The 26,218-nt window shown below is 37.9% G+C and overlaps 1 protein-coding gene across 1 annotated transcript in view; it reads right to left on the bottom strand.

Annotated features, from left to right (window-relative positions):
- LOC102430991 (cell adhesion molecule 2) overlaps window positions 1–19,461 on the bottom strand; it is a gene marked incomplete at its 3' end in the record, with an annotated part of 1,034,261 nt that extends 1,014,800 nt beyond the window's left edge. The window contains exon 1 of the mRNA XM_023764593.1: window positions 18,790–19,461. Coding sequence (XP_023620361.1) covers window positions 18,790–18,850 — 61 coding nt within the window. The remainder of the gene's footprint in view (window positions 1–18,789) is intronic.
- Window positions 19,462–26,218: the final 6,757 nt, after the last annotated feature.

Below are 26,218 nucleotides of genomic sequence, written 5' to 3'. Positions count from 1 at the left end.
CACTGATTACTAACAGTGGATGGCTCATGCTACACTGCCTGAGATTAGTCTTCATAAAAAATTACTGTGAAGAAAGCCTCTTTTATTTAAATACTAGATCTTCAAGAAATAACTATTGACGACGAGAAATTATGAAAAATGCATATCCACTTATTTTGGTGTTAATTCTGGAGCTTCAATCCAAGGAGAAAACATATTGCTAGAGATATGTTAGTGTTTTCCCTTCTAAATTTACTTCTAAAATAATAAGCAGTTACCAGAGCTACAAGTTTTCATTTTTTTGACATTTAAGAAAAATAAAAGAACCTACAGACTTGCTGTATTCTGGAAGATAATTTTGAAATATATTCAGTCATCAAATATTTTTTCACCAAATATGCTTTACTTGAAGTATGGTGTATTTTTAAAATAGGCTAGCTACAACATTTTGTTCCTGATGATATTGTCATTTAACTTTCCATAAAATAAGTCTAATATCTAATACATTAAAGTTGAATATTTTTATTAGTATTACTGCCAAAATTTCAACTTTCAAAAACTAGAGCATTCATTATCATACTGCATATTTCTGAGCAGTTAGACATAGCCAATATATGAGTGTCTTTTATAATTTCTTTGTGTAGTCCAAACTTTATTGTCATAAATTTTGAAAGTATTTTTGTAATACAAATAATTAAAGCCCAAAACATAAATACCAACTTTTTATATAATCTCAAAATGTGTATATATTTATCACCAGGTTTCTTCACATTTTAAGGATATGGCACAGTAAAACAGAGTTACCTAATCTTTCTTAGGAAAATTTAATTTGATAGAAAATGGAGGCATTTCTTGTGAAAGAATAATCCCAGCTCTCCTATTCAGTTTCTCCATGCTGAACTCTTACTTGTCAAGTGTTTAACCACTGGCATTCATTCTAATACTTGCAACTTCCATTTTATTTCAGAAAGCCAGAAGGCCTCACGTGAGCAGAGAAGTCTAGCAGCACTTTCACTTAGGCTTATTAGTCTAGATTAAGATGTTCATCTCAAGAGATTATCTCTTTGAATTCTAGGATGACATGCCATGGAAGAAATTCCGTATTGATTCTGTCTTCCACAGATAAAAGATGTCTGAGATAACAGAAAATTCAAAGAGTTTTCTACAAAAAAAATTCATTTCCCTATCAAGGTAAAACAGAAATGTTTTTTAATGTAAATACTAGCAAGGAAGACCTATTATATCAAAAATAAAGAATATAAATTATTTTTGTCCCCATTGAAAATGATAGAACTTGTGGTGCATAAGTACAACTCTCTAAGTACTTCATCCTTATTTTACATCTAGACTATCATTAAAGAATAAATTATATGGGATACTCTTCTCCAAAAGTATTTTAAAATCATTAACACACATAACTTACAATTGTTCCTATATAACACAAGATGATGTTGATTGAAAAAATCCAATCCCTTTAAGTTTTTACTTATCTGCATTTCTTAAACCTAAATGTATCTAAAAGAAGCTGTATTTCTTACCAAGAAGATATACTTCAGAGGTACCAGTGTACCAAATATAAACGGACAGTGAAATAACTTTGTTTGTTGTTATTTACCTTGAAATAAGTGAATTATTTTATCTTGAACTATCAGATACCACCAGATCATTGGAAGGCACAGTTAACTTAAGGACCTCCTGAAACATGAAAAGATTAACTGGCAGCTTAATTGAGGTCACTATTTTTTTTTTACAGAGAAGTAAGTTAAGCAAACAATATCTTTTCAGGGAAAGGTTTCTCATTTCTTTTGTTTAAAGGTTTAATTCAATTTTTAGTATTTCAAATAATAAAAGTGTTTTCCTTGAGCTTATATATTTTGTGGCATTTTTATGCTAAATCAATTGATTATGTACCAAAATTCACCACTTTAAATTCTGACTCAATTACATTGTAAACATTTTGGCAAATAAATAGCCAAGTACAAAGATTTTAAAAACACATAAATATCTGAAGATTTCATAATTTAATATAGTGTCTTAAGTGTTAAAGAAATGAGTAAACAGTGACATAACTTTTTACTTAGGAAGAAAGTTTTTTATGCTGTACAAAAATATTGCTGAAACCAAAGATGCAAGAGCAATATAAACTTAGTTAATAAAAAGAAATGCCACTAGGAGACCAAACAGGATCTTACCTAAGGCACCTATTGTATGAAAGTGTTAAATGGATCCAGAACAGGACCAAAGAAGCCACTAAGGCACAAAGATGACAGAACAGCACCACCTAGTTCCCTCTTCAAAAGTTTCCAAATACGTATGAATCTCTGTCATCCTTTGGAAAACTGAATATATTTTTCAACTAAATCATTCAGTAGAAAGCTATGTTTTTGCACTTTATTGCTTGCAACAGAGCACTTACTTGAACTGCTTTAACTTTAAAGTTTCTTTTTAAAAAGAGCAAAATTAAGGATAATGTTTTAGCTGAGGTTTTTCTAGCTGTGCACTGTACTGTTGTATGTAATCCAGATAAATAAGTATTTAAATAGAGTCACTATACATGCTAGACCAGTGATTTTCATTTTTTCCCCATTCTATGGCACAGGTAAACTAATTAATGGAATTCTGCAGCACACCAAAAAAATATATTTCATTTTTTGGCCGGTCTGACCAAAAAAAAGGTATAAATTTGATTCATTCACACCCGACAGCCATTATTGTGTTGGCTGTTGTCATTTTTTATTTGACAATCTAAGGGAAAAGAGGTCAGTGGCCCTGACTAAATAGTTAGCTATTGCATGTTTTAAAAATTATCAGGACACACCAGTGTGCCACAGCACACCGATTGAAAATTACTATGCTAGACCACCACCATTATGATTTCCAAAGTATATATAAAAAATGTTTTATTCTACTTACTACAAAATATGTTTCACCTACTCCACAGATACCACTATAATAATATTCAAAACTGCCATACAATCTGTTAAAAATATGGCATCATTTGCAAGGTGAGGTCATCAGTCAAACGTAAATACTAAAAGAAGTGATATAAAAACATCCAGAATATTTGCAGCTCATTCATATGATTTTGTATTCCCTAACATTTTAAGTAATTGTATATAAAATGTACTTTGTTAAAAGTTACTAAATGGTGTTCTCATCTGTCCTCCAGCCTTGTTTACCATGTAATTGATATTTCAATCATATTCAGAGCAGACTGAGCAAGGAAAAAAGATTCCAGGAACAACACTTAATCCACTCTCAAGAAGCAATATCATAGTAGTGCAGGCTTTAATCAGGCACAATGTATTGTAATATAAGCAAGGGCCAGAGTTTTAATATATATGACAGTATACAAGCAGCATTGTTTCTAGATAGGACACTTTAGAAACGTTTTCCCTGAGGCATCAACAGCTCTTTAAATGACTGTCGCTGGTAACATCAAAATTGCTCAAGCAGAACGTCAGCTCTAAAAAACTAAATATTGTTGCTTGTTACTGAGATCCTTCTCGCAGACCTCTTCTCCCCTACATCCCTCCGCTGACCTGGTCATCTGTTCTGGCCCACTGAGCCTTTATGAAATTAAATGAATCATCCTCTTGAACAAATCAGTTAGAATGGAGCATGCTTGAATATTTCTTGTTCAACTTGTCACCTTCTTTCACATTGTATTAATAAAAATAAAGGAATAAAATAAACTGGCATCATACTGAGAATGTTTTTCAGGATAACAAACTAGAGAAACGAGAGCTCTTTAATCCAACCTTAAATAAATATCTTAAAAGCCCAGTGAATTTATAATATTGTTGTTAAACTAATGATTTCATATCCTCACTGATATACCCACATTCTGTTGCTATTGAAAAAAATGGAATGCTTATTTCAGGGGGGAAAAAAAACAATTACATATTTTTATTTGCCTATTCTGTGTCTCAGCCACTAGACTATAGACTATAAACTCTATAAGGGCAGAAACTCTTTCCATCCTGTTCATTTGTATTTATAACACTGCCTTCAAACATTTATTTGTTGAAAAATAAATCAATGAATGAACAAGTTATGCTTACGCAAGCCAAAGAGTATGAAAAATAAAATGATTGTAAAAATTTACACACACAAACACAGATTAAATGCACAGAAAAACAAAATTGAACACAAAATTACAACACTTAATTCAGTCTACTTCCTAATAATAAAAATGACTAATGGAGCAACAATTTACTAGTTTTCAAAGCTGATGTATGGATGTAATTTCATGAGAAAAAAAATGTATGACCCCAACTCAGATAACTACAAAATTAATTTATAAAACCTGTTGACAGCAAAAGAAAGCTTCTGAAATGTATACAGACATATGTATCAAAATAAAAATCTCTTTATATGTGTAAAAATTTTAAATACTGAATAATGCATGGGTAGATATAAAATTCAATTTTAAGAAAGGTATTTTAAGAGCACACAGTTAATGTAATAAAATATCCTGAGGGGGAAAGTGAAAAAAAAACATGCTATTTCTACAATTTGCAATCATCCATAAGATCTTTCTACAATACATCACCAAAGAATGGATGTGGTACCAATCCCTGAATTTGCAGTGCAGAAACTGAGCTGCAAGAGAAGTAACTTGCCCCAAGTGTCTAAAATAGTGGCATGGCTTAGATGAGAATTTAGGTCCTTTGATTCCTACTATTATGTCTTGCTGCTGCAAACATTTCCCCAAATCAAAGCCTGAAGTAGTCCAATGATATCACTTCCTCTACACAATAGAGAACTCACACTACAAAATAAAGAACACCCACCAGGCCAGCCTCATTACCACTTCCACACTGACTGTAGTTTGGCATAGCCGCTGCTTGTGTTCCACTCAAGAATCAGGAGTATCTATCAATCACTCTTTCTCTATCACCAAATCACGTCCATTCTTCATCTTGGCACACCCAGGTTACAAAGGTCTTAGGAGAAACTATCCTTAATGCCTGATTAAATTTACTGTAATTTAATACTAAAAACATCATTAAAAGATACATATTATTAGTCTTCCCAACCTGTCCATACCCAACCTGCAAGCATAGTTGTTGCATTATGAAATTACTTTTTTGCTATCATATCCTTCAAAAATAATCTGTTCTGCTTTATTGGTAGTCTGAACTTGCACAGTCAATAAAGTTTGGAAAAGCAAAACAAAACATTAAAGCAAATTGGACTTTATGACCTATACCAGACATCTAAAACATATATGAACTTATTTCTCTACCCATATCTTTATCATAGCTATGCCATGGAAGTGAAAAGATATGGCAAATTGAAGTTTCACAACACCATTAGTCTTATCTCACCCATAGCACTTCTATGTTAAAAAATAAAGCAGAGATATGAAATTATCCTCTGTAAATTTTATTTGACTCTTAACAATATATTCATAAATGTTATTGAACACACTAGGGGCCCTGTGCATGAATTTGTGCACCTTTAAAGGAACTGTGGGCCATGAGGCTGCAGTGGGCACAGGGCAGGTCTCAGCCCATCCTCCATGCCCCTGCCACAGTCCCAGGTGCCCTGTCTGTGGGCAGCCCCATTCCCACTGCTGCCACTCCCACACACTGACAGCACAGAGCTATTGGGGCCTGCACCAGCAGCGGGTGCGAGCGGCAGCTGCTGCCCCGATAACCCCTCAGGAGCAGGGGAAGGTGAAGCCCTCAGGGACTATGGGGGCCAGCAGCCGCCGCTCGTACCTGCTGACAGCGCCGAGCGATTGGGACCTCGGGACTGGCGCTGGGAGCCGGCTGCAGGTGCAAGTGGGGCCGGCGCTGGCAATGGGTGTGAGCGGGGCTGTCACTGGCAGTGGGTGTGAGAGGTGGCTGCTGCCCCGATTGCCCCTCAGGAGCAGGGAGAGGTGGAGAAGCCCTGAGGGGCGATCAGGGCCAGCCGTTGTTGCTTGCACCTGCTGACAGCGTTGAGTGATTGGGGCCAGCACCAGCAGCAGGTGCGAGCGCCAGGTGGGAGCTCAGCATGCGGGAGCAAAGAATCTTCAGTAACCACCAGAGGCTTGCCCTAATGATAGTGACCAGTGCCCCGCCTTAGTCTGGCACCCTGGCTCACCTGCTCCACCATCCCGCCGCAGCCAATGCCCGCCATGTCTTGCGCTCTGCTGCCTGCTGCTGATGACCACCATGTTCCGTGCGTGCCCCCTGTTGGTCAGTGCATGTCATAACGACCGGTTGTTCGATTGTTAGGTTGTTACGCCGCTTGGTCTATTTGCATATTAGCCTTTTATTATATAGGATAACTTTTTTCATGCTAGTTAACATCAAATCTTTCTATAAAGACAATGCACTTAGTATAATGTTCTTCTGATTAATATTATGGGTATCATATTTAATATGGTAAAAGGACAAGAATGTTGGTCTGAAATGCTTTAGCATTTAAAGTAACAGGTAAGGTCCTTCTTATATCAAATTGAAAAATCATTATGACTAAAAACATTGAAAAATATGTAACTCTTCCTCATATTCCTAGTATTTCAGATACCATGTGGTTACACATAAAACATTAAAATATGTCATTTCGTCCTGGCTTGCATGGCTCAGTGGCTGAGCATCAACCTATGGACCAGGAGGTCATGGTTGGATTCAGGGTCAGGGCACATGCCTGAGTTGCGAGCTCGATCCCCAGTAGGGGATATGCAGGAGGCAGCCTATCGATGATTCTCTTTGATCATTGATGTTTTTATCTCTCTCTCCCTCTCCCTCCCTCTCTGATATCAATAAAATAATATTTTAAAAAATAAATAAAATAAAATAAAGTATTTCATATCTAATAATAGATTTATAGGAATATCCTCAATATAATGAATAGAATTCAGTAACATACTGAAATAATTTTTCATCACATCAAAACAGTAAAATAATCAACAAAAATTGCTTCCCAAGCTACATTCCTTTTATTCACTAGGCTCTGGAAAGTTGATCAGCAAGAGTTAAACAGTCACTTTATACAGGAGGTTAATTTTCTGTGGTTGTTGTATCATCCTGACACACTTTAACATAAAGCATGATATTACTAACAGAAGCTATGGGGGAATATAATTCTTAATATCAACTCCTTAAAGTGGCAATAATGCCTAATAAATTGAGCTCATTTAATCTAGTTTATTTACTGAATATGTATTTCAGCATAAGGATGACACAATAATTTCAGCACCTGGCATCAGGTAAATCTTAAAGTTAGCCTATTTAATATCTTTTCAAATGCCAAGAGTCATGAAATAGTAAAAAAAAAAAAAAATCAGGAAAATTGATTTTTTAATTGAAAGAAAATCTAAATGACTTTTAAGAAAAGCTACATTTCACTGATAATTTTTAGGAAAAGCATTTGTAAAACACTTTTTGTGGAAATAGAGTCACTACAAATTGTAGAAAGTCTTTTCTCCTTTGGCGTTCAGATCCCAGTAACTATATTTAAATTATCTTCTAAATCAGTTAATATTCCCAGCCTACCTCCCACTGTCCTTTAATATTAAAAAAGAAATAAATCAAATTCAGCCACAGAAAACGTGTCTCCAATCTCAGGAGTATGAGTAAGCATTAAAACACAAAACAAAATTAAATAGCAAACAAACAAACAAAAACACCACATCAGTATTTAGGATTTTCTTTAAAAGGCCTTTTAAATTAAAAAAAAGATGAAACTCTCCCAGTTCCACTGAGAAGAATGTAGTCTGAATCTGTACTTTAGGGACTACTCAGAGAATCTCTACCCTATAGCTTGGCAATAACAAAAGCAGGTCAATCCACACTGATATCTGGCAGATCAAGGTCAGTTTGTAATTCCTCTTTGTTTATACATTTATCCAGAAATACCTGCTACCCTAAATAGAACAATAAGGTGATTTGGCTTCCTGTTTACCCAAAGTCGTCATCAGGAATATTTTTGAGGCTGGGATATAAATCTTTAGTAAGTAGGGGGGAGGGGGGAAGAGGGGGAAAGGCCCAGGGAAATTGGAGAGATCCAAAGCTGTGAGACAAATGTTTTCAGTGCAAATTTGAACTGCCTACCGTAAGCGAAAGCAATGATTCCATGTTTTTGTGAAGGATGTCATTATTTATAATTGTTTGTGTTTCTTAGTATCTATTTGTGTCCTCTGTACATTACATACAAATGAAAATTCATTGCAAATATTTATTCTGTTCTTGTATACTGTATTGGCATTTTGGCAGTTCTAACATAAATTCTTAAGTATTATTTGGATCCAATTAAAGAGATGTGTCAAGATTAAATGGATTGGGAGAAAACTAATCAATCAGTGGAATGAAAACATTGAGAAAAGGCACAGATCAGACACTGGATTAGGCCCTTGTAATAAAATGAAGACTAAGACCCTGTATGTTAGGGGCTTATAGTCCAGGAGAAGAGACAGATAGGTAAATACCAAACATTCCAAATATTATAATAAAAATATACAAAGGGGTTTTAGAGATCATAGCATAGACAAAATAATGTTTAGTTCTCTTGTTAATTAAAAAGATATAAATGCTTAAAATAATTAATAAAAGGCAGATGGCATTATTTTGTCTACTAAAACAAATACATCAGATTCTGGTTAAAAATTATCATAATAAAAATATCCTATGCATTCCTGGATACTAGTAACTATTAACATACCACTAATAATAATATGGCTTCAAAAATAATGCAATTGTATAAAATAAAATAAAAATTGGTTAAAATTGTTAGTGTATCAACTTATAAAATGTTTTTATCACAATAGTCATAAATAAAAGAAAGAATAACAGTTGTATTTACTAATTAAACTCAAATTTTTGATATACTACACAGAGGAATACAAGTATGCCAAAGGTACAATTAATGAAAATACACCCTCAATCTCATGCAATGTAAGAAAACATCCTCCTTATAAATCGTGACATACTAAATGAGCCAATTCTTGTAGTTCTTCCTTCACAAATGAATTCCCTGTTTTAAAAAGATACCTCTCTCTCTTTCTCTCTCTCTCTCTCTCTCTCTCTCTCTCTCTCTCTCTCTCTCTCCCTCTCCCTCTCCCTCCCTCCTTTCCTCCCTTCTTTCCCTCCTTCCCTCCCTCTGCACAGGATGCTTGAGAATGAGTTCAATGTTTCTCTATACTGTCACAATTGTCCAAACTACATCCAAACCAAAAACTTAAAATATAATGTCTCAAGTTTAGCAACGCACTGACATTTGGCAGCCCATGAAGATCTCAGGCAATTAATATGATCTAAAAATCTATAGCCTAAAATAATAAGTAGGATAACTTCGAGATCCCACCATAGCAAAGTGTGTTAATGGGCTAGTTAGGGAATAGAGTATTGATTTGGGAACAATTTCTGATTCTTCTTTTTGCTTGGGAGAGTGAAAGGAACGATCCCTATTCAGGATAAGAGATACACATATTCACTCATTATCGTACTTCATTCCCAGTGCAAGGAACTATTTAGAAATAACAGATACTGTATTATGTATCACAATGGTGAATTTCATTCTGCCTTGGCAGGGTAACTAGTAAGTGCAAAATGTGAGTAACTGCTTGCTGTACTAGAGTCATAGATATATAATTGCCTTCAGAAAAATCCTTCTCTGAATACCACCTACACATTAATACATGACACTGAATTTACAGCCAGACCCCTGTTCTATCCCACATGATCCCTGAAAAGGCTTTGAAATGAGGACACGTGCATAATTAAGGCACACTGAATATCACAGTACATGTAACAAACCAGAGTATTATGAATCCTTAGGGGAACCTCATAGAACTAATACATTTTCTAAAGAAAGCTGCACATGAGTAAAGAGAGCCTAAAATGCTAATTAGATCCTCTCAGTGAAAGCTATAGAAAAGTTGATTCTTGAATCCTGAAGTTGGGCACAGAATGGAACATTTGTATACAGAAAGACTGAAGAGAGAGAGAGAAAAAAGAATTTGACATCAAAGCCCCTCAATAGATGATTTATACAATTCACGAGAAAATAAATGAAGCAAAATAAAAATATAACAGTGGGAGAATTCCAAACCTCCTGAAAGGGTTAAGAATGAGAACTGATTTCCTATTAGAAAGGGATTATGTAACAACAGAGGGAAATAGTCAGCCTAGCATATGCTAATTTAGTAGGCTTTGCCAGGCATTTCTGTGTGTGTTTGGCTGGCTGTCTTATATTCTTTCCCTCCTCTTTTTGCCATTTTTAGTATGAGACTAAGGAGGTTGAACTCACACAATATGCAATAACAATAACAAAAACAAGTAAAAGCACATTGCACATGATTTAACCTTGCTACATAAAACATTGGTGCACTTGCCTTGGAGGGCGAAAGGAAAAACACCCACTCTGTGTGTTCAGTATATATATTTTAGCAATACTCCCTCTCTTTATTCTTCATTCCCTGTTAATTTCTTTTAATGCGTCTTTCAGGTTGGTAGCATGGTCAGGAATGGGGGAGATTTTTTATTCCTGGAGAGTGTTAAGGAAGCCGAGTGTCTATTCAGACTTCAGCACATAAAGTAGATGGCAGTAAAGGAATGACGATTACATAAGACACTTATCACACATTTTATTTGATGTTAAATATAAATATTCTAATCATTTCTCATTACAACCTAAGTACTACTTCAGATTGAAAAGCAGGGGACGGGACGTATAAGGTGTGATCATGAACTGAAGGTACAGGTGTGATGGACATTTTCCCTAGGGGCATAGGACAAGCTAGTGTAATGCATGCATTTATTAAGAAAGTAAAAACAGATTTTATGTATTATAAATCTTAGTCCTTGATGTTTCAGTCAGGGTTTGAAAGACACTTGCATTTTTAAAAGCACACAATTTTAACAAAGACGCTAAAAATATTTCTTTACAAGAACAAATTAATTGGCTTTATAAATTATACCAAATCAATATAGCAGCTATACACTTAGCAGTCGGCAGCACAGCCTCATTAGGAAGGTGCTTTCTCACTGCGTTCCCAAAGATGACTTTAGATAAACAATGTGCAGTTACTGTAAATAAACCATTGCCATGTATATAAATTTATTAGGGAGTCGATTTGACCTATAAAAGGACTTTTGTTTTCTTATGTGAAATCATTTGCACGACTTAAAACACACTCAGCTTTAAGACTTTATAGTCCTGAAAGTAAAGGAATGCTTATTCTTAGTTTCTAAACAATCCCTAATGACACATCAATATCTAGCCCCTAGAGAAGCTGTTTAACTATTAGGTACCAGGGGTTTCCCCTTCAGCATTCAAATGGCTGAAATATAATTTAAATATTCAAGTAAAAACTATTTGCTGAGTCAGAAAGTGTTATCCCCAAAGTTGAATAATGACTGCCTTAATATTTACTTCAAAGTCCTCTAAAATAGAATGTGAATAATTAATGGCCAGCCCTGTCCCTGGCAGATCTCCTTGCAACCTCAGCCCTGGGTCTATTCAGGTAGCAGAGGTTCTCATCACTCAGTTTCATAAGCACAAAAGAAGGTCCAGAATAAAAGCTCAGCTCTACTGCAGATTCAGAAACTGTAAACCTGGCTTCTGTGTTTTTAAGTAGAAAAGTTAACCATTGTTACAACGTAAGGAAATTTATTTTAAAAATAGACTTGTTAACGTTCATAAACAGGGTAAAAGAAAATAATGAGTGCAAACAAATTCTTGCCTTTTCCTTACACTTTATTCCTGGGAGCCCCAAACTCTGATTACTGATAAAATTATAAAGCTATCCTTCAGCCCTAAAAATAACTGTACAGTTTAAACTTGTATATATGTGCATATAGAGATAAATGATTGAGGAATATTTCCTTTTTCAATAATTACATCTCTGATTTTGGCATTAATATTTAACTGATACCTAATTTAGCAGAATATTTACTTTCCTAAATTTTAAATATGCTACATACTTTTAAGATGAAAATAATTTCATACCTGTTTAAAGAAACCCACTGAACACATTTACAGAATCAACTGGTCTCATTTCTTGAATAAAAATTACATGCATAATATGTTCAATTATTTGTTCTGTAGCAAATGGAATCAAAATAAATAAAGCTGCATTAGTTACTGTTATCTGATAGGCTTCCATGATAGGCTACCCATAAAAATTGGTCCGCTACTCTTACTTTTATTAAGGAACCTATTTTATGCTTTTGCCTTTGTGATAAATAATATTGTTCACAGTGGGAATATTCTCTACTAATTAGACATTAACACAAATTCCATGTCATAACCCTAAATAAACTATATGAACATAAACTGAATACTTAATCCCTATTTGTTTTAAAACGATTGTATTCTCATAATACAGGAAATGCTCCAGTAAGAAAAAAAAAAGCCAAGGGAATGATTCCTTCCTAGCCCAACATAGATTAGACCCACCACATGGAAACAACTGCATAGAAATCCTATTTTAACTTTGCTATTTATCTTCATTCAACTGACCCAGGTTCCTGATAGTTTTCACAAAAACTATTCATTTCACCATTCATTTGATGAAAATGATAATTGTATTAGGATTTATTTATTACATTAATCTCTAAACAAAATAGGTGTTCTCTCATTTACTTGGTCATGAGCTCACGTGATCAGAAATACTTTCTGGATCATTTCTGGTTATAAAAGCTGAAGGTCGGTTCGAGTCCACTACAGGCTGTGCAAGAGTCCCCATTTCACTCCTGCCCCAGGACTGCTTTCCTGTGTGCGCCTGCAGAGCACATTAGGCCGAGATGCCATTTGCATCATCACACAGCAGGGGGCTTCAGCTGCCACTGCTCTAGGTTAATCCTCACCCACCTCCTTACACAAGGAATGTGCGGAAGATGCCTTTTTTTTTTTTTTGGTACTACAAAACTGCACTCCAAAAATGCTTGACATTTTCAAATAAAATGGTGGCAATGAACTTGTCCTTTTAAATGTTTTTGGTTAAATCAGTAAATTTAAATCATGCCCTCCTTCAAAAAAAAATTTTTTGTGTTCATGGAAAGAGTTTGCAATCTAATCTAATGCAAAATATTTGGAATTTGTAAAGAAAAAAATGTGTCTGGAAACTAAATGTTAAAAACTGGTCAGACTGCATTCACTTACAAATTTATATCAAGAGCTATTGCTATGTTACTTTTCCATAGGCAAACTGCTTCCTAAATTAATATAGCTTATAAAATGTTAAAATTAACTCAAGTACGTTACTTAACAAAGTATGAGTGCTGATATATTATGAAGAGAAGGGATGATTTAACTCCATCATAATTAATTAGGACATACCTATTTTCAACTAAGCACTATTTATTATTCATCTACTAAATATAGAAGACAAAGACTGAACAGGTAAGGCTCGGGGCTTGTCCTCAAGAAGCTCAAGTTAACAATCATCTGGGCACTAGAGCCATTTTAGAGGGCGAACAATCCAGTATCTTCCAATCATACAAAGGGGTTCTGACGTCAGCTGGAGAATTCTGCTTCCTTGGTTTGTGATTTCCTTTCTCACTGTCCCCTCAGCCTGTTCAGCCAGCTGCTACGCAATGGACAATTTTACCCAGGAGGTTTACAATGTGTACCAAAAGGAGAATTCTTCCTCAATAAATCTCATAGAATGCATGTTAGCACGATCAAATAAAACATCAATATGCCAGGCCTATGTTATAGTATTAATGTACCCAAAGTCCTTCCTAATAAATAAATCTTACGTGTCTCAATCATATAATACCCCATAGACTGCTTATTTTAAAAATAAAATTGATATAGTTTGATATTGATTTTAGGCCACTTTAAAATGCATGCTTAGGATGTCTTCCAACATTTTTGCACTTCCATTTGCTCTTGAAGTGATTTAAGTAATTTTTTCTTTAAGAAAAATGACATTTCAGTATGCAAATGTGGGGCAAATAGTATTCAAGTACCTTACTTCTAGTTGAGAAGGCAGGAAGAGGCCATCTCAGTTGATGCTTACCCTTGTCATATTAATTTCCCAGAGTTCTAATAGTTGTACAAATGGGGAGACGACAATAAAGTAAGCTGCCATATCTTAATGCAAAGTTAGTCCAGAGACCCCTCATATTTGCAGGGAGATTTTCTTAATTACTAAGTGTCTGATGTTTTCTTAAGTTGTAGTCATATACAGACTCTACTTTTCAAAGTCACAGCTATTAATCAAAAAAGGGTGGAGAGAGCTATTCCCAGGAGCTGCATTCAGTATTAAAGCTCGACAAGAGTAAGGTTATTACATAGAGAGGTAAAATAGTAGGAGAAACATGATTTTAGGAAGTATTAAGTCATCTATTTTATTTAATGTACATAGTGCATTTTATATTATAATGTGTTTTATAAGAATGTAAGAGAAAGATGCATGTTTCAATGTTTCTGGATCTGTTTTTTTCATCAGTTTATTTTGCTCATTAGACTCCACATATAAGTGAGATCATGTGATACTTGTCAGACTTATTTCATTTAGCATAATACTCCCCATGTATTTCAGAGGGAAAGGGTGGGAGTGGTGGGAAGAGATTAACCTAAGGACTTTTATGCATATATACATAGCCCATGGGCAAACAATAGTACTGGGAAGGCCTGGGAGAGGGCAGGAAAGGGATGGAGGGGATCAAAGGAGGAAAGAAAGGGCATCTGTAATACTTTCAACAATAAAAAATTATATGTATGTATATATATGAAGTTAATGACACATACACATACACATACTCGGGCAAACAATATGTATGTCCAGTTGACCTTTAATTTGAAGATCTTTCTTTCTGAATATAATATACCATTTACCAGAATGTTCCAGGGCAAAAGAAAACACACAAATAAACAAAAAATTAACTAAAAAAACAAAAGTCCCAGTATTTGTGTTGGATGTGTTTTTTATAAGATAAACTCTAAAAAGGAAATAAAGTTCTCAACAATATTTGGGTCTATTTTCTGGTTATATTTTGCCCTTGTCTCTTTTTCACCCTTTCTAGGACAGTTCCTGGTTAAACAAGACAGTCTCCATCTTTGCAGTGCCTCCTCAGGCATGGCAAGGGATATAGCTTCTGCAAGGGTTAGCTATTGAACTGGATCTACTCTGCAGCCAAGAGAGGTCTTAGTTACAGGTGGCAAGCTTTTCACTCCTCATTCTAAAGAAATTCATTTCTCTAAAGGATCCCTCGCTCTTACCTCAGATTTTTCCTCTGTCTATGATGGAGGAAAAGGAAAAAATAGCTTAACACCAAATCAAATTTTTTCTAAGTAGTCTAATCCCAAGTTACACTTTAATCAGAAACATGTTTATTTGCTAACCATTTATCTCATAAAGATCTATTGGGGATGAATTGATAGGTGTTTTAGAATTAAACGATTTAAGCTTTTTCTTTTTATTTCTTTTTTTAATGCATGATATCATTGACTTGATTCTCACCATTGGCTTGTCATTGTACACATTAACAAGTCAGAAGATTGATTTTGCTTCTCAGAAAACGGAAAAAAAATGGTGATGTATAAAACAGTGAAAACACAGAGATGATATGTCCAAACGGGTCCTCTTCTATAAAATAAAGCATATTGCAAGAAAGTGGATAATAACACAAAGGATAAATAAATTGATTGGTATTAACTGAAGTAACCGGATCCCATGATAGTGCTGACAAAACTAAAAATAAGAAGCTGTAGACTGCCCATAGTATTTGCCTAGTCATAACTGCTAGCAGGCAGAGCAGACTCCCCCTAGCCAAAGGCAGTTGCTCACTATTGCCCCTACCACCCTGCCTTCCCTGCACACAGAAAAGACAGACCTGCTAAGTATTTCATCTGTGTCCTGGAAATAAGCTTTCCCTTTACAACCTCACCAAGTCCTAATAAAACAGTCGGGTGGTGGGAGAAACATAAGCCTGGGCCCCGAAGCAATGTTTTCAGACAAGACTAAGACAAGGAAGGCATGAGCAATTTGTTTGAGCAAGAACTGACAGTATCAACAAAGTGTGATGTGCCTGTGGAGCAGTGTTTGATAAATGGGAGGCAGCCATAAACATGAGAAGACAATCCAGTGGTGCTCTGCACCCCCTCCCCCTTCTAGGTTTTTTTTTTTTCTTCTTCTTTAAATCCTCTCTCTCTTTTGGTGTATTAATATGGCCTGATCTAAGATGCTCACAAGTACACAGATATCATTGGGCCGGTGCTCTCTCCCTGGTTGCTGTATCGGACACTTATTTATTTATTTGGACCTGCTGCTGGTGCTGCTGCTGGTTGCAGTGGTGCATTTTCCCTGGCATACCCACACGCCTTCCACCCCACCCCCAGTGGGCTGTGAAAGCGACACTGTCTTAATCAGTGGTTTACATACTTAATAAAAGACACCCATGCCCTTAAAAAAAGAGAGAGAGAGAATGCAGCTGATGGAATCTTCCGGGTAGAGAAAGTAAATCCTCCTCGGGCTGAGAGCGAGAGGGGCACCGGCAGACAGTTATTTCGCAGTGCACTGAATAGACAATTCGCAGGGAAATGTTGAAGGCAGAGAGGAGACGACCCCCAAGTGCAGTCCATTGCCCACACGCTCTATAATAAATAATCTTCGAGCCCCAGCCCAGCAGTGTGTGCAATGACGTGCTGGGGCCAGCTCACACAGATTGGCGAGGAAAACATATCCAGCGGTGTCGAATTTTCATCACAATCACCAAATTAACTGATTTCCCCACATAACACTCCTCTACCCGGCGTGGCGCGAGCGCGGGAGCGCGCGTGAACACACACACACACACACACACACACACTCGCGCGCGCGCACACACAGGCACACACACAGGCACACACAGGCACACACACACAGGAGCTGAGAAATACAAGTTACTGAGAGGTGAAGCGGGGTCGCTGGGAGGGTGTTTCAGCACCGATTAGAAACCCAAGTAACGTGTCAGCCGGCTACCAGGGTTACTTGTGCGAGGGTGGGGGTGTGAGCGCTGGGAAATGGGACGAGGCAGCCTAAGCAGGAAGAATGGGCTGTCTGCCTTCTCGGGGATTACGGCTTATGACATATCTGAAATTTACATCCAACATAAAATACACAAGATTGCCACAAAAATATGCTAAAGAATACCTCTGCAAGGTCAGCTAGTTAATTCGGGAAAATTCTGTCCACTAGCTCTTCTTTCACATTCATAAATATGCATACATAAAATACGGTCCCGGTCTGTATCCCGGAGGAGGACAGGAGAGGGGATGCATTCCAAGAACTTGCTGAAAGATGGTTCATTGACCTCATTTAAATCCTCCAAAGGCCGAGTGGGTTTTGCACGCCTGTGGGTCTACATGTGCTTTACTTTCACATTCCTTTTACCCAGAGACACATACATTTGATCAACTTATCTTTCCGCACATACACAAATAATGACAGAGGGGTTAGAGGTGGGCAAAGATTGAAGGAGAAATCAAGAGTCACCTAGCTTTAAAAAAAAAAAAACCCTATCGACCATCCTTTCACATCCATTCTCCCCGAATCTCACACTCAAACCACAATCCCCACACTACTCTCTTCAAAGCAACAATCTTCCTCCTTACAGCCCCTGCCCGCCGAGCCCTAGAACGCCGCCTCCGCCTCCACCACCACCCCAAAGTGTGCTCTCCCCGTGCACTCCTCCTCCAAACACCGCCGCTTATTTCCCCATCAGCACCGTCCTCCCGGTGCCCACAGACCCTCCCTCCCTCCCCGAAAAGCGCGTCTGGGGGACAGTGCACCTCAGCTCCCCAGTCCCTCCGCATCCAAACCCAGGGATTTGCATAATCACAGTGTTTTGTGCAGTTTCCCTCCACTGCGGTCCTCGGGGTTCTCACATTTTACGTGGAAGGGTAGCATTAATTACGGAAAGAAGCGGCAGAGAGCGGATGGAGAGGTCGGGATCTAAGCGAAAACCCCGAGCAGAAAGTAACTGTTAGGATGCATGTATTTCTTTGCTGGGGGAAAAAAAAAGAAAAGAAAACCACATGGACTGAATAATAAAAAGTCGGTTTGTTGATAAAGTGGCTTTGGGTCATTTGTTTTCCCCCTTCTCGCCCTCCCCCCTCCCTCCCCCCACCCCACCCCACCCCCGTTTATTCATTCCTTCTTTTTCTCATTTTTAAAAATCTTTCTTTTCTTTTTTTCATTCGTTCGTTCTTCTCTTTTTTAATCCCAAACACAGTCCCCTCTCTCTTCCTAGGTGAATGACAAGTCTCACAACACATCCCCCCGCCGTCCCCCACACCCCCGGGATGTTATTGCAATGCACACGGTGCTGCCGCTGCTGCTGTTCTCGCCTCTCGCCGTCTCGGTAGCTCGCTCCCAGACTGTCACTCACTTTTTAAAGACACAGGATATGATGATGGTGGGAAGCAGGGGAAGGAGAAAGGCGACCCGAAAGGAGGGAGGTTAAAGAGATGACAAGAGATGGAGAGGGTCGGTCAGGAGCGTGATGTGGGAAGTGGCTGGTGGGTGGTGGTGAGAGGGTGGAATGTTCAGAAAAGGCACAAGTTGCCAGCCAAAAGGCGTAGGAAGGGGGGGGGGTGGTGGTGGCGGGGATGGAGTGAGAAATATAGGAAGCTCAGGTGAATGAAAAGGCGAAAGGTGCCGCGTGAGGGGCTGACAGCTGGGAGAGCGGGGCTGAGCCAGCGGTAGAGATCCGAGGGGCTGGAGCAAACTGCCACTGCCCCCTGCTGCACAGGGAGTAGGGGGAGGGGGTGGGCATCTCTGGGGACCGGGGGACCGAAGTGGGGAGAGTGGAAATATGGGGTGGAGTGGGGATGATGGGGAATGGGCGTGAAGTTGATGCTCCCCGGCGGGGCGGGGATTACCTTGTAGTAGGAGCCCGCAGACACTGTAGAAGCGGAGAACGGCGCTTCGTTTCCAAATCATGGTCCCTTCTCTAAAGGGTCGGGGAAGGAACCGGGGGGCAAGGATCTGCTGGGGAGCGGGGCAACGGAGTGCAGGGCTCCGCCGGTGTCCTCCTCGCGGTGCCCGCCGGACCCACGGTCCCCGCCGCTGCGGTGTTCGAACCCGCGGACGCGGATCGGCGGCAGCAGAAGCGGCGGCGGCGAAGCACCCGCAGACCCGCAGAATGGGGTTGCGGTGGGCGAAATAGTTTCCTCTCGTCCTCCTCCTGCTGGTGGTGCAGCCGCGACAGCCCGTCTGCTAGGCACGGGGTCGGGGCTCGCCTTCCTCTGGGCGCGCACAGCAAGTCCGAGCGCCTGCCGGGGCTGCCCGAGCAGGTGGTGCAGGGATGCCGGGGTGTCGGAAAAGGTGCGTACGAGGGCTGCAAGGAGTGGGTAGGTCACGGCAGGGAGGGGCGGAGGGAGAGGGGGTGCATGCAAGCAGCAGCCGCCGCACGCGCTCGGGGTGTCTCGGGGTCCTGGGAGGGGAGATGGTAGGAGTGGAAGCAGCTCTAGCGGCGGCGGCGGCTCCCGGATGCTCCGGCTGCAGCAGCGGCGGCGGCGGCGGCGGTGGCGGCGGCGGCGGCGGCGGCGGCTGAGGCGGCAGCGGCGGCAGCAGCAGCGGCAGCTCTACCGCGCACTAGACACAAGGGCAAGCTCAGCGCCGCGGAGGCCCCGCCCTCATCCTGGCCAGACAGACACCGCCCCCTGACCAATGGAAACGCACCCGCCCCCCGGTCCTGACCAGTGAGAGGAAGGGCTGGGTGGAGACAAGCGCCGGGAAAAACAAACAGGCTTCTCAAGGACCCTTCGGGCAGGAAGAACTGAAGCCCCCATTCACACACCCCTGGCGGGTCTCACACCCTCAGAGATGTCTCGTCCTAAAACTTGCAGAAAAGACAGCCTTCTTCATTAATCCTGGCTTTGCACTTGGGAAGGGTTCAGCCAATCGTCACCACGAGGGGGCGGGGTTAGCCGTGTCCCCAGCAGGTTCTGGAATCCGTGGTGCCTGGGACAAGTCCTGGGTGCGAAGTTCTTTTGCGCATTTGGAGTCCCTAGAGCAGATGGTGGCTGCACCTGCCCACTCACCAGCTGCAGTACCATTCTCTGACGCTCCCAGCAGCAAAAGGGAAAATTGCAGAGGGCGTGGGAGATGCTAAGTTTAACTGGGACTGGCACACCTACCTGCCTGCAAGAACTTGTGCGGAGGGAAGGAACAAGTTAGGGGTGGAGGAAATTATTTTGTTGTTGTTATTGTTGTTGTTGTTGTCCAGAGTTTTGACTTAGTCTAGGCATAAATCTCATTAAAGCCTCATTACTGGGTGACAGTATCAGTCGTTACTAGGATCAGGCAGACCCTGGTTCATGTACCATACTGTCTCTTCTTGCTTCATAATGTTTGATAATTTTACTTGGACGATTAAATCTGAAGCCTCCTCAACTATAAACAGGGATAATAATAGTACTTAACTCCGAGTTATAGGGATTAGTTGAGAATGCAAACTATACAGGGTCATGCAATGTGTAAGTGCTTTATAAATGATGGCTCTAGCTGTTTAGTGGGGCTCTTCCAATTCAGGATAGCAGGAAATCTTAGGCAATCCCCTATAAATGTTTTAACAATAGTCTTAAGAGAAAAAGCACAATTGTACTTTCTTCAGGGACTCAACCTTAAGTGGTCATAGAAAGGAACTCAGGAATCTGGGGGGAAAAAACAACGCCTATATAAACCCTCACCATGAAAAGTGTCCTTTAAAAGAGGAGATATAAATGAGCAAGACATAAATTAATCAGAAGTTGTGTTTCCAAATTAGCTTAATTCCCAGGCTTTTCCCTATGACCAGTTTTTAATTGGACCAAATTAGCAGATGATGGACTATTCCAGTAGGGTTAAATCAGTCACACCATAAATAAAGTCTGCGTTGTTTGAAAGACTACACAATAGAAACCTGCAAGCAAGAAGACAGAGGGAAAGATGAGAGGCAAGATCAATATTGATGCCCTTCGCTCTTTCTCATTTGTTGCTTTTTTTTGCCACAACCTTTTACAAATTCAACCCCTGCCTTTTAACGAATGACCTATTCATTTCTCTGTCCACTTTCCTTCCCAGGTTCTCAAAATTAAGAAATAAAATGTCCATAATAAAACTGCAAGGGGACCTTAGAAGAAAGAAGATGTGTGAATACTCTTGTTATTGTAGGAGATAGTGGCCCACTGTGAGTTTTAGCTGTTAAGAAAGTCAGTCCAAAGATACTGCTGTCATTTAAACTATTGTGAGCATCAAAAGCTGAAATTCTAATCATTATTGACTCATACTTAGGCTCTTTGTCAGGAAGACTATAATAAATAGAAATGCCAAATAATTAGGGTTTCTTTATTAAAGCAGTAGTCAGGAGTCCTGGGTTCTAGCACAGATAACCCTATGAGTTTGGGCATATATTCAACTTCCTTGACCCTCAACTTCCTCAACTATAATATGAGGAAGCTGCACTTGATGACTTCCAAAGTCTCACAAAGCTTTTAAGAAATCATTATTCTAAGATTTTTGTATTCAAGAAAATGCTCCAACTGAACATGAGTATCTCAGCATTTGTGATCAATACTAAGAAGCAAATCATGTTTTTGTTGTTGTGATAACTACCAGAGCAGTTAGGATTTCTACAATGAAGTAGTCTCTAGGTTTGCTATGCAGTATGTGGTCCTCAGACAAACATCATCATCATTACCTTGGAACTTGTTAGAACTGCAGAATCTCAGATCTTTCATTATTACAGGATTCCAGGGTGATTTATATGTACACAAAAATTGAGAAGCACTAGTTTTTAACACTGCTTTACTGAGCACTCAACCGCAGGAAGCATTTCAGTGGGTGTTCTAGAAGAGTAAAAAGGCCAGAGGATTTTTGTTAAATTACTATTTTCAGGAACCCCAGGAGTCTCCTTGTCATCACAACAAAAAGAAAAGTAACTCTTTTTGTAAACTATGGAACAAATCGATTAATTTAATTAGGTATTTTTTAAATGGTTGCAAGTTTGATTGTGATGATAGTCATAAACTTTCATGTGGTTAAAAGCTCTCTCTAGACCACGCTGGAGTTTGCACTTATTCCAGCCCTGGGAGAAAAGCACTCAAAATGCAAACTCTGGCCACTTGGATAAATAATGTCATTTTCAAGTACAAAAAATAGGTAACACTATATTTTCTAAATAGTCTATGCTTAGATGCTATTTATCAATTATTTTTTAAATATCAAATGCTCCTTTGTTGTAAGAACTTTCAATATTTTAAAGTGTGACTATAGTCAAAATGTTCAAAGTTGTCATTGTATAAGTAAATTCACTTCTAAAATGTAAAACATTTCTTAGAATGCAATTAAACATCTTTAAATATCTTCATTTATAGGTTTAGGGCAATTCTTGTCTCTCTATATATTATCAGTGTCTCTAAATCTACAAATTACCTGACCCCTTATGAATCATCAGATGATTAATATCATAAATTGCCAAAAGATGGCATCTATCTGCCCAGCTGTTGTGGCTCAGTGGTTCTGCAACAACCCATGAACCAGGAGGTCATGGTTCGTTTCTGGGTTAGGGCACATGCCTGGGTAGCAGGCAAGATCCCCAGTAGGGAGCATGCAGGAGGCAGCTGATCAATGATTCTCTCTCATCAGTGATGTTTCTATCTATCTTTCCCTCTCCCTTTTTCTTTCTGAAATCAATAAAAACATATCTTTTAAAAAAAGATGGCATCTATCCATCTTTAGTTTCTTTATCATTAAGCCTTGTATTCATCTTCACTTCATGGAAAAATATTTTTTAACATTTAACTTCATGTTTTGAAATACTTTTTAAGAAATGAATGCTTTACATGCAAGTAATTCATGTAATACTGTTTTAAAAGTTATGTAAAAATAGCACACACCTTTTCCCTGCTTTGGATATGATGGTTCTCTTTGCTAGTGCTGTCACACAATAGAATGACAGCCTCCTCCTCCCGCAAGAGTATTGTATGTGTTAGAATTCTTTTAAGATGGATTTTACAGAGGAGTTTAGTTTGTACATTATAACTGCTTTTACACCAGTAAGAGAGAATTGGAATTTATCAAGTTTTTGATGTTTATGCCTTTTTTTTATTCTACAAGGAGCAAAGTAATCTGTCAAAGGTTTTAAAGTGATGGATGATAATTAGCAAGATGAGGGGGGATCCTTTCACAATGTATACATATATCAAATCATCACAATGTACACTTTAAATACTTTTTGTTTTAATTTGTAAATTATGCCTCTGTAAAGTTGAAAAAATAAAAAAACAGTTTTACTTGTGTCAAAATGTTTTGAAATGAGAATGGGAAGTTATTAAGAGACATCAGTTTTTACCACTATGGGTACATTTCCTGGGATTTCACATGGTTACGTAGAATATTTATATTTTGCTTTTAAAATTTTAATTTAAGTGAAATATCTAAATACTTTAAATATATAGTCATTATGGATCCCCAGGACTAAAAATATAAAAATCCATGCTAAGTTGACTCTTATAGTAAATTGACTCTTGAAGTAAATTGACCTAGAAAAAGAAATCTCATGGTCTGGTGAAAATGTAGACCATTGTGAAATAAAATTAGCTTATTGAATACTGGAAGCCTTGATTGTCATTCTCCATGCTCACCAGCATTTTAAATATGAGGTCAGCTGCTTATGTTGGAGAGATGTTAAAAGTCCTTGAGTATAATATATAGTGCATATAATATAATGGATAGCATATATTATTACATACATATATGATATATACAAGGATGAGCAAAAGTAGGGTTATAATTGCTAGTATGAAAATAATACAAATAGTACAATAATTAATAGATAACACATCTCATGTACTCACAACTGTATACCTGCTTTTACCCACCCCTGTATATGATAGCATATAGCAATATTAACTGCTTTGAATTACATTTTAATTTAGAATTTTGCTACTATTTATACAACATTCCATGTCCTACATCAGAATTATGACTTATTATTTTATCCCACCCCACCCCAAATGTGTATTGCTAGAATTTTAAATTATAGTAATGATAGTATATCAAAGCCTGAAGAGAAATTCAGAAATTTACAAACTCAAGATGAGCTATTTCTGCATTTTTACATAAATGAACCAGCATATACATATACTCTCATTTGGAAAGATGCAATCACAACATGTAGAGTAAAACTGACCTGTGCTATTATGTAGGATAACTTCTAGCTCTACAATGATTGACTCTAAATGATGTAAGATATATGGCCACACACTTTCTTAAATTCAGCAAGAACGATAATTATTTTCCTCCATTTCCCCCAAACAAGCAAACATTCACTATACTTTACAGAAGATCATGTGATCTTAGTATTTAAAAGCAGCTAATGTGCAAAATAGTAGTTTTGCAAATGACCAAAGATAAATGGAAATATCCTGGCGATGACGTTCAAGAGAATGACTCTGCATCCATTCAAGTCAATTTCATACCTGCCACATGGTTTTCTGACGTGGAGCTTTTCTACATGGAACACTCATTCAATATCATTATATAAGTCATTTCATTATTTTGACAAGAAATTTGCTCAAATTTGATATTCTCAGGTAGTCATTTACTGATGACCTTCTGCCCTCAACCCATCCACTCACTCTTTGCACATCTATCTTATTTTACTTTCCTTATGTCCCTTATAAACCTGAATTTATTTAATTGATTTGTTTACTTGTGTATTGGCTCTCCCCACCCACCCTCACCCCCCAGCTAGAATGTAAACTGCAAGAATGCAAGGACATTGCTTGTCCACTGGGTTTCCAGCAACTAGAAAAGGGCTGAAAAATAGTAGTAACTCAATATCTATTTACTGAAATAATGGATGTGTCCATCCAAAGCTGACTACCCTCTAGTTTAACTTGTATGAATACAGATTCACTCATCTTTCTTTTTTGTGTCTTTTTCTAGGGCATCATTTTCCTAATAAGAACTTCTAAGTATTCTTAAGTGAACCAGCAAAGTAAAACTTCAGCACTTATAAAAAAGAAAAGTCCACTTAGATTTTTATTTTAAAAAATACATGAATTGGTAAAATGCAAACTATGTAGGAATAAATAAAATAGATGCCCAGTAAATGTATTTACTGATTTATTTTCCTTATATAATTACTGTTGGCCATTGTTAACTATACCTGATTTTTTCCCAACAGAAAATAGTTTGGAATTAATAGATAGGAATAATTACAATCACCTATTAAAGTATAAAAGGTATACAGTTGTAACTATGCAAACACAGTTTATGCTTGTATTATTACTTATTAATCATTGTGTTATTTTCCATACAAGAAACTGTTTTGTACTCCTCTTTGCATCCCCTTATTTTAAGATATTTTTTATTTGTACTAATATGTAATATAACTTCTGTTAAGAATATTACAGAGTTCTACTATGGAATGAACTGAGAACCCAGTTTTTTGTCTAGATTGACCAACTAAAAGGAGATGTGTTGGTAACTCAAGAGCTGAGATATAGAAGTATGAAGAACTCTATGATGTTATTTGATTCCTGCTACCTTATAATTAATTCTACAGCTAGAGCAACCAAGTTTATCTACATCTCTAGGGAACATGTAGTTTATTTCTTAATAAAAAATAATAAGAGGGATAAAGCATCTTGAAGTAGCAAATGAACAATTACTGAAAGGACAGAGAAGAATATAAGGAAATGAGTCTGGAAATTAGTATACAAGGAATAGCATGGTTTAAAAACTATGGCTTGTTCTTTAGAGCTGTGCTGTCCAAAAGGTAGTCACTAACCCTATGTGACTATTTAAATTTAACTTAATTAAAGTAAAATAAAATTTAAAACTATGAATTGTAGTCATATTAATCACATTTTAAGTACTCAATAGCCACATGTGACTAATGACTACTCTATTGGAAAAAACAGAAAACATTTCCATCTTCACAGAAAACCTTTTCATCAGAACAGTGCTATTCTTGATACTGACACTGTATTATACTAGGTTGTCCTGAGAAATAGAATCAATAAAAGGATGGATGGATAGATAGATAGATAGATAGATAGATAGATAGATAGATAGATATTGATTTATTGTAAGAAATTGGCACATGCAGTTATGCAAACTAAGAAGTCCCAAGATGTGCAGTCAGAGGGTTAGAGACCCAGGAGAAATGAGGGTGAAATAGAAGTTCTAATCCAAGTCAGAGTCTGAAGGCAGGAGGAGGCCAATGGCCCAGTTTGAAGACAGGCAGAGAAAGAGAGATAATTCTGACTCACAGAGAGCAATTTTCATTATTCAGTCTTCTGATTAAAATGTTAATCT

Source organism: Myotis lucifugus, unplaced genomic scaffold (assembly GCF_000147115.1).
Source record: "Myotis lucifugus unplaced genomic scaffold, Myoluc2.0 scaffold_339, whole genome shotgun sequence".
In the NCBI taxonomy this organism is placed as follows: Eukaryota; Metazoa; Chordata; class Mammalia; order Chiroptera; family Vespertilionidae; genus Myotis; species Myotis lucifugus.
Note: the sequence above shows the minus strand (reverse complement) of the source record. Positions and strands in the feature narration are given on the sequence as shown.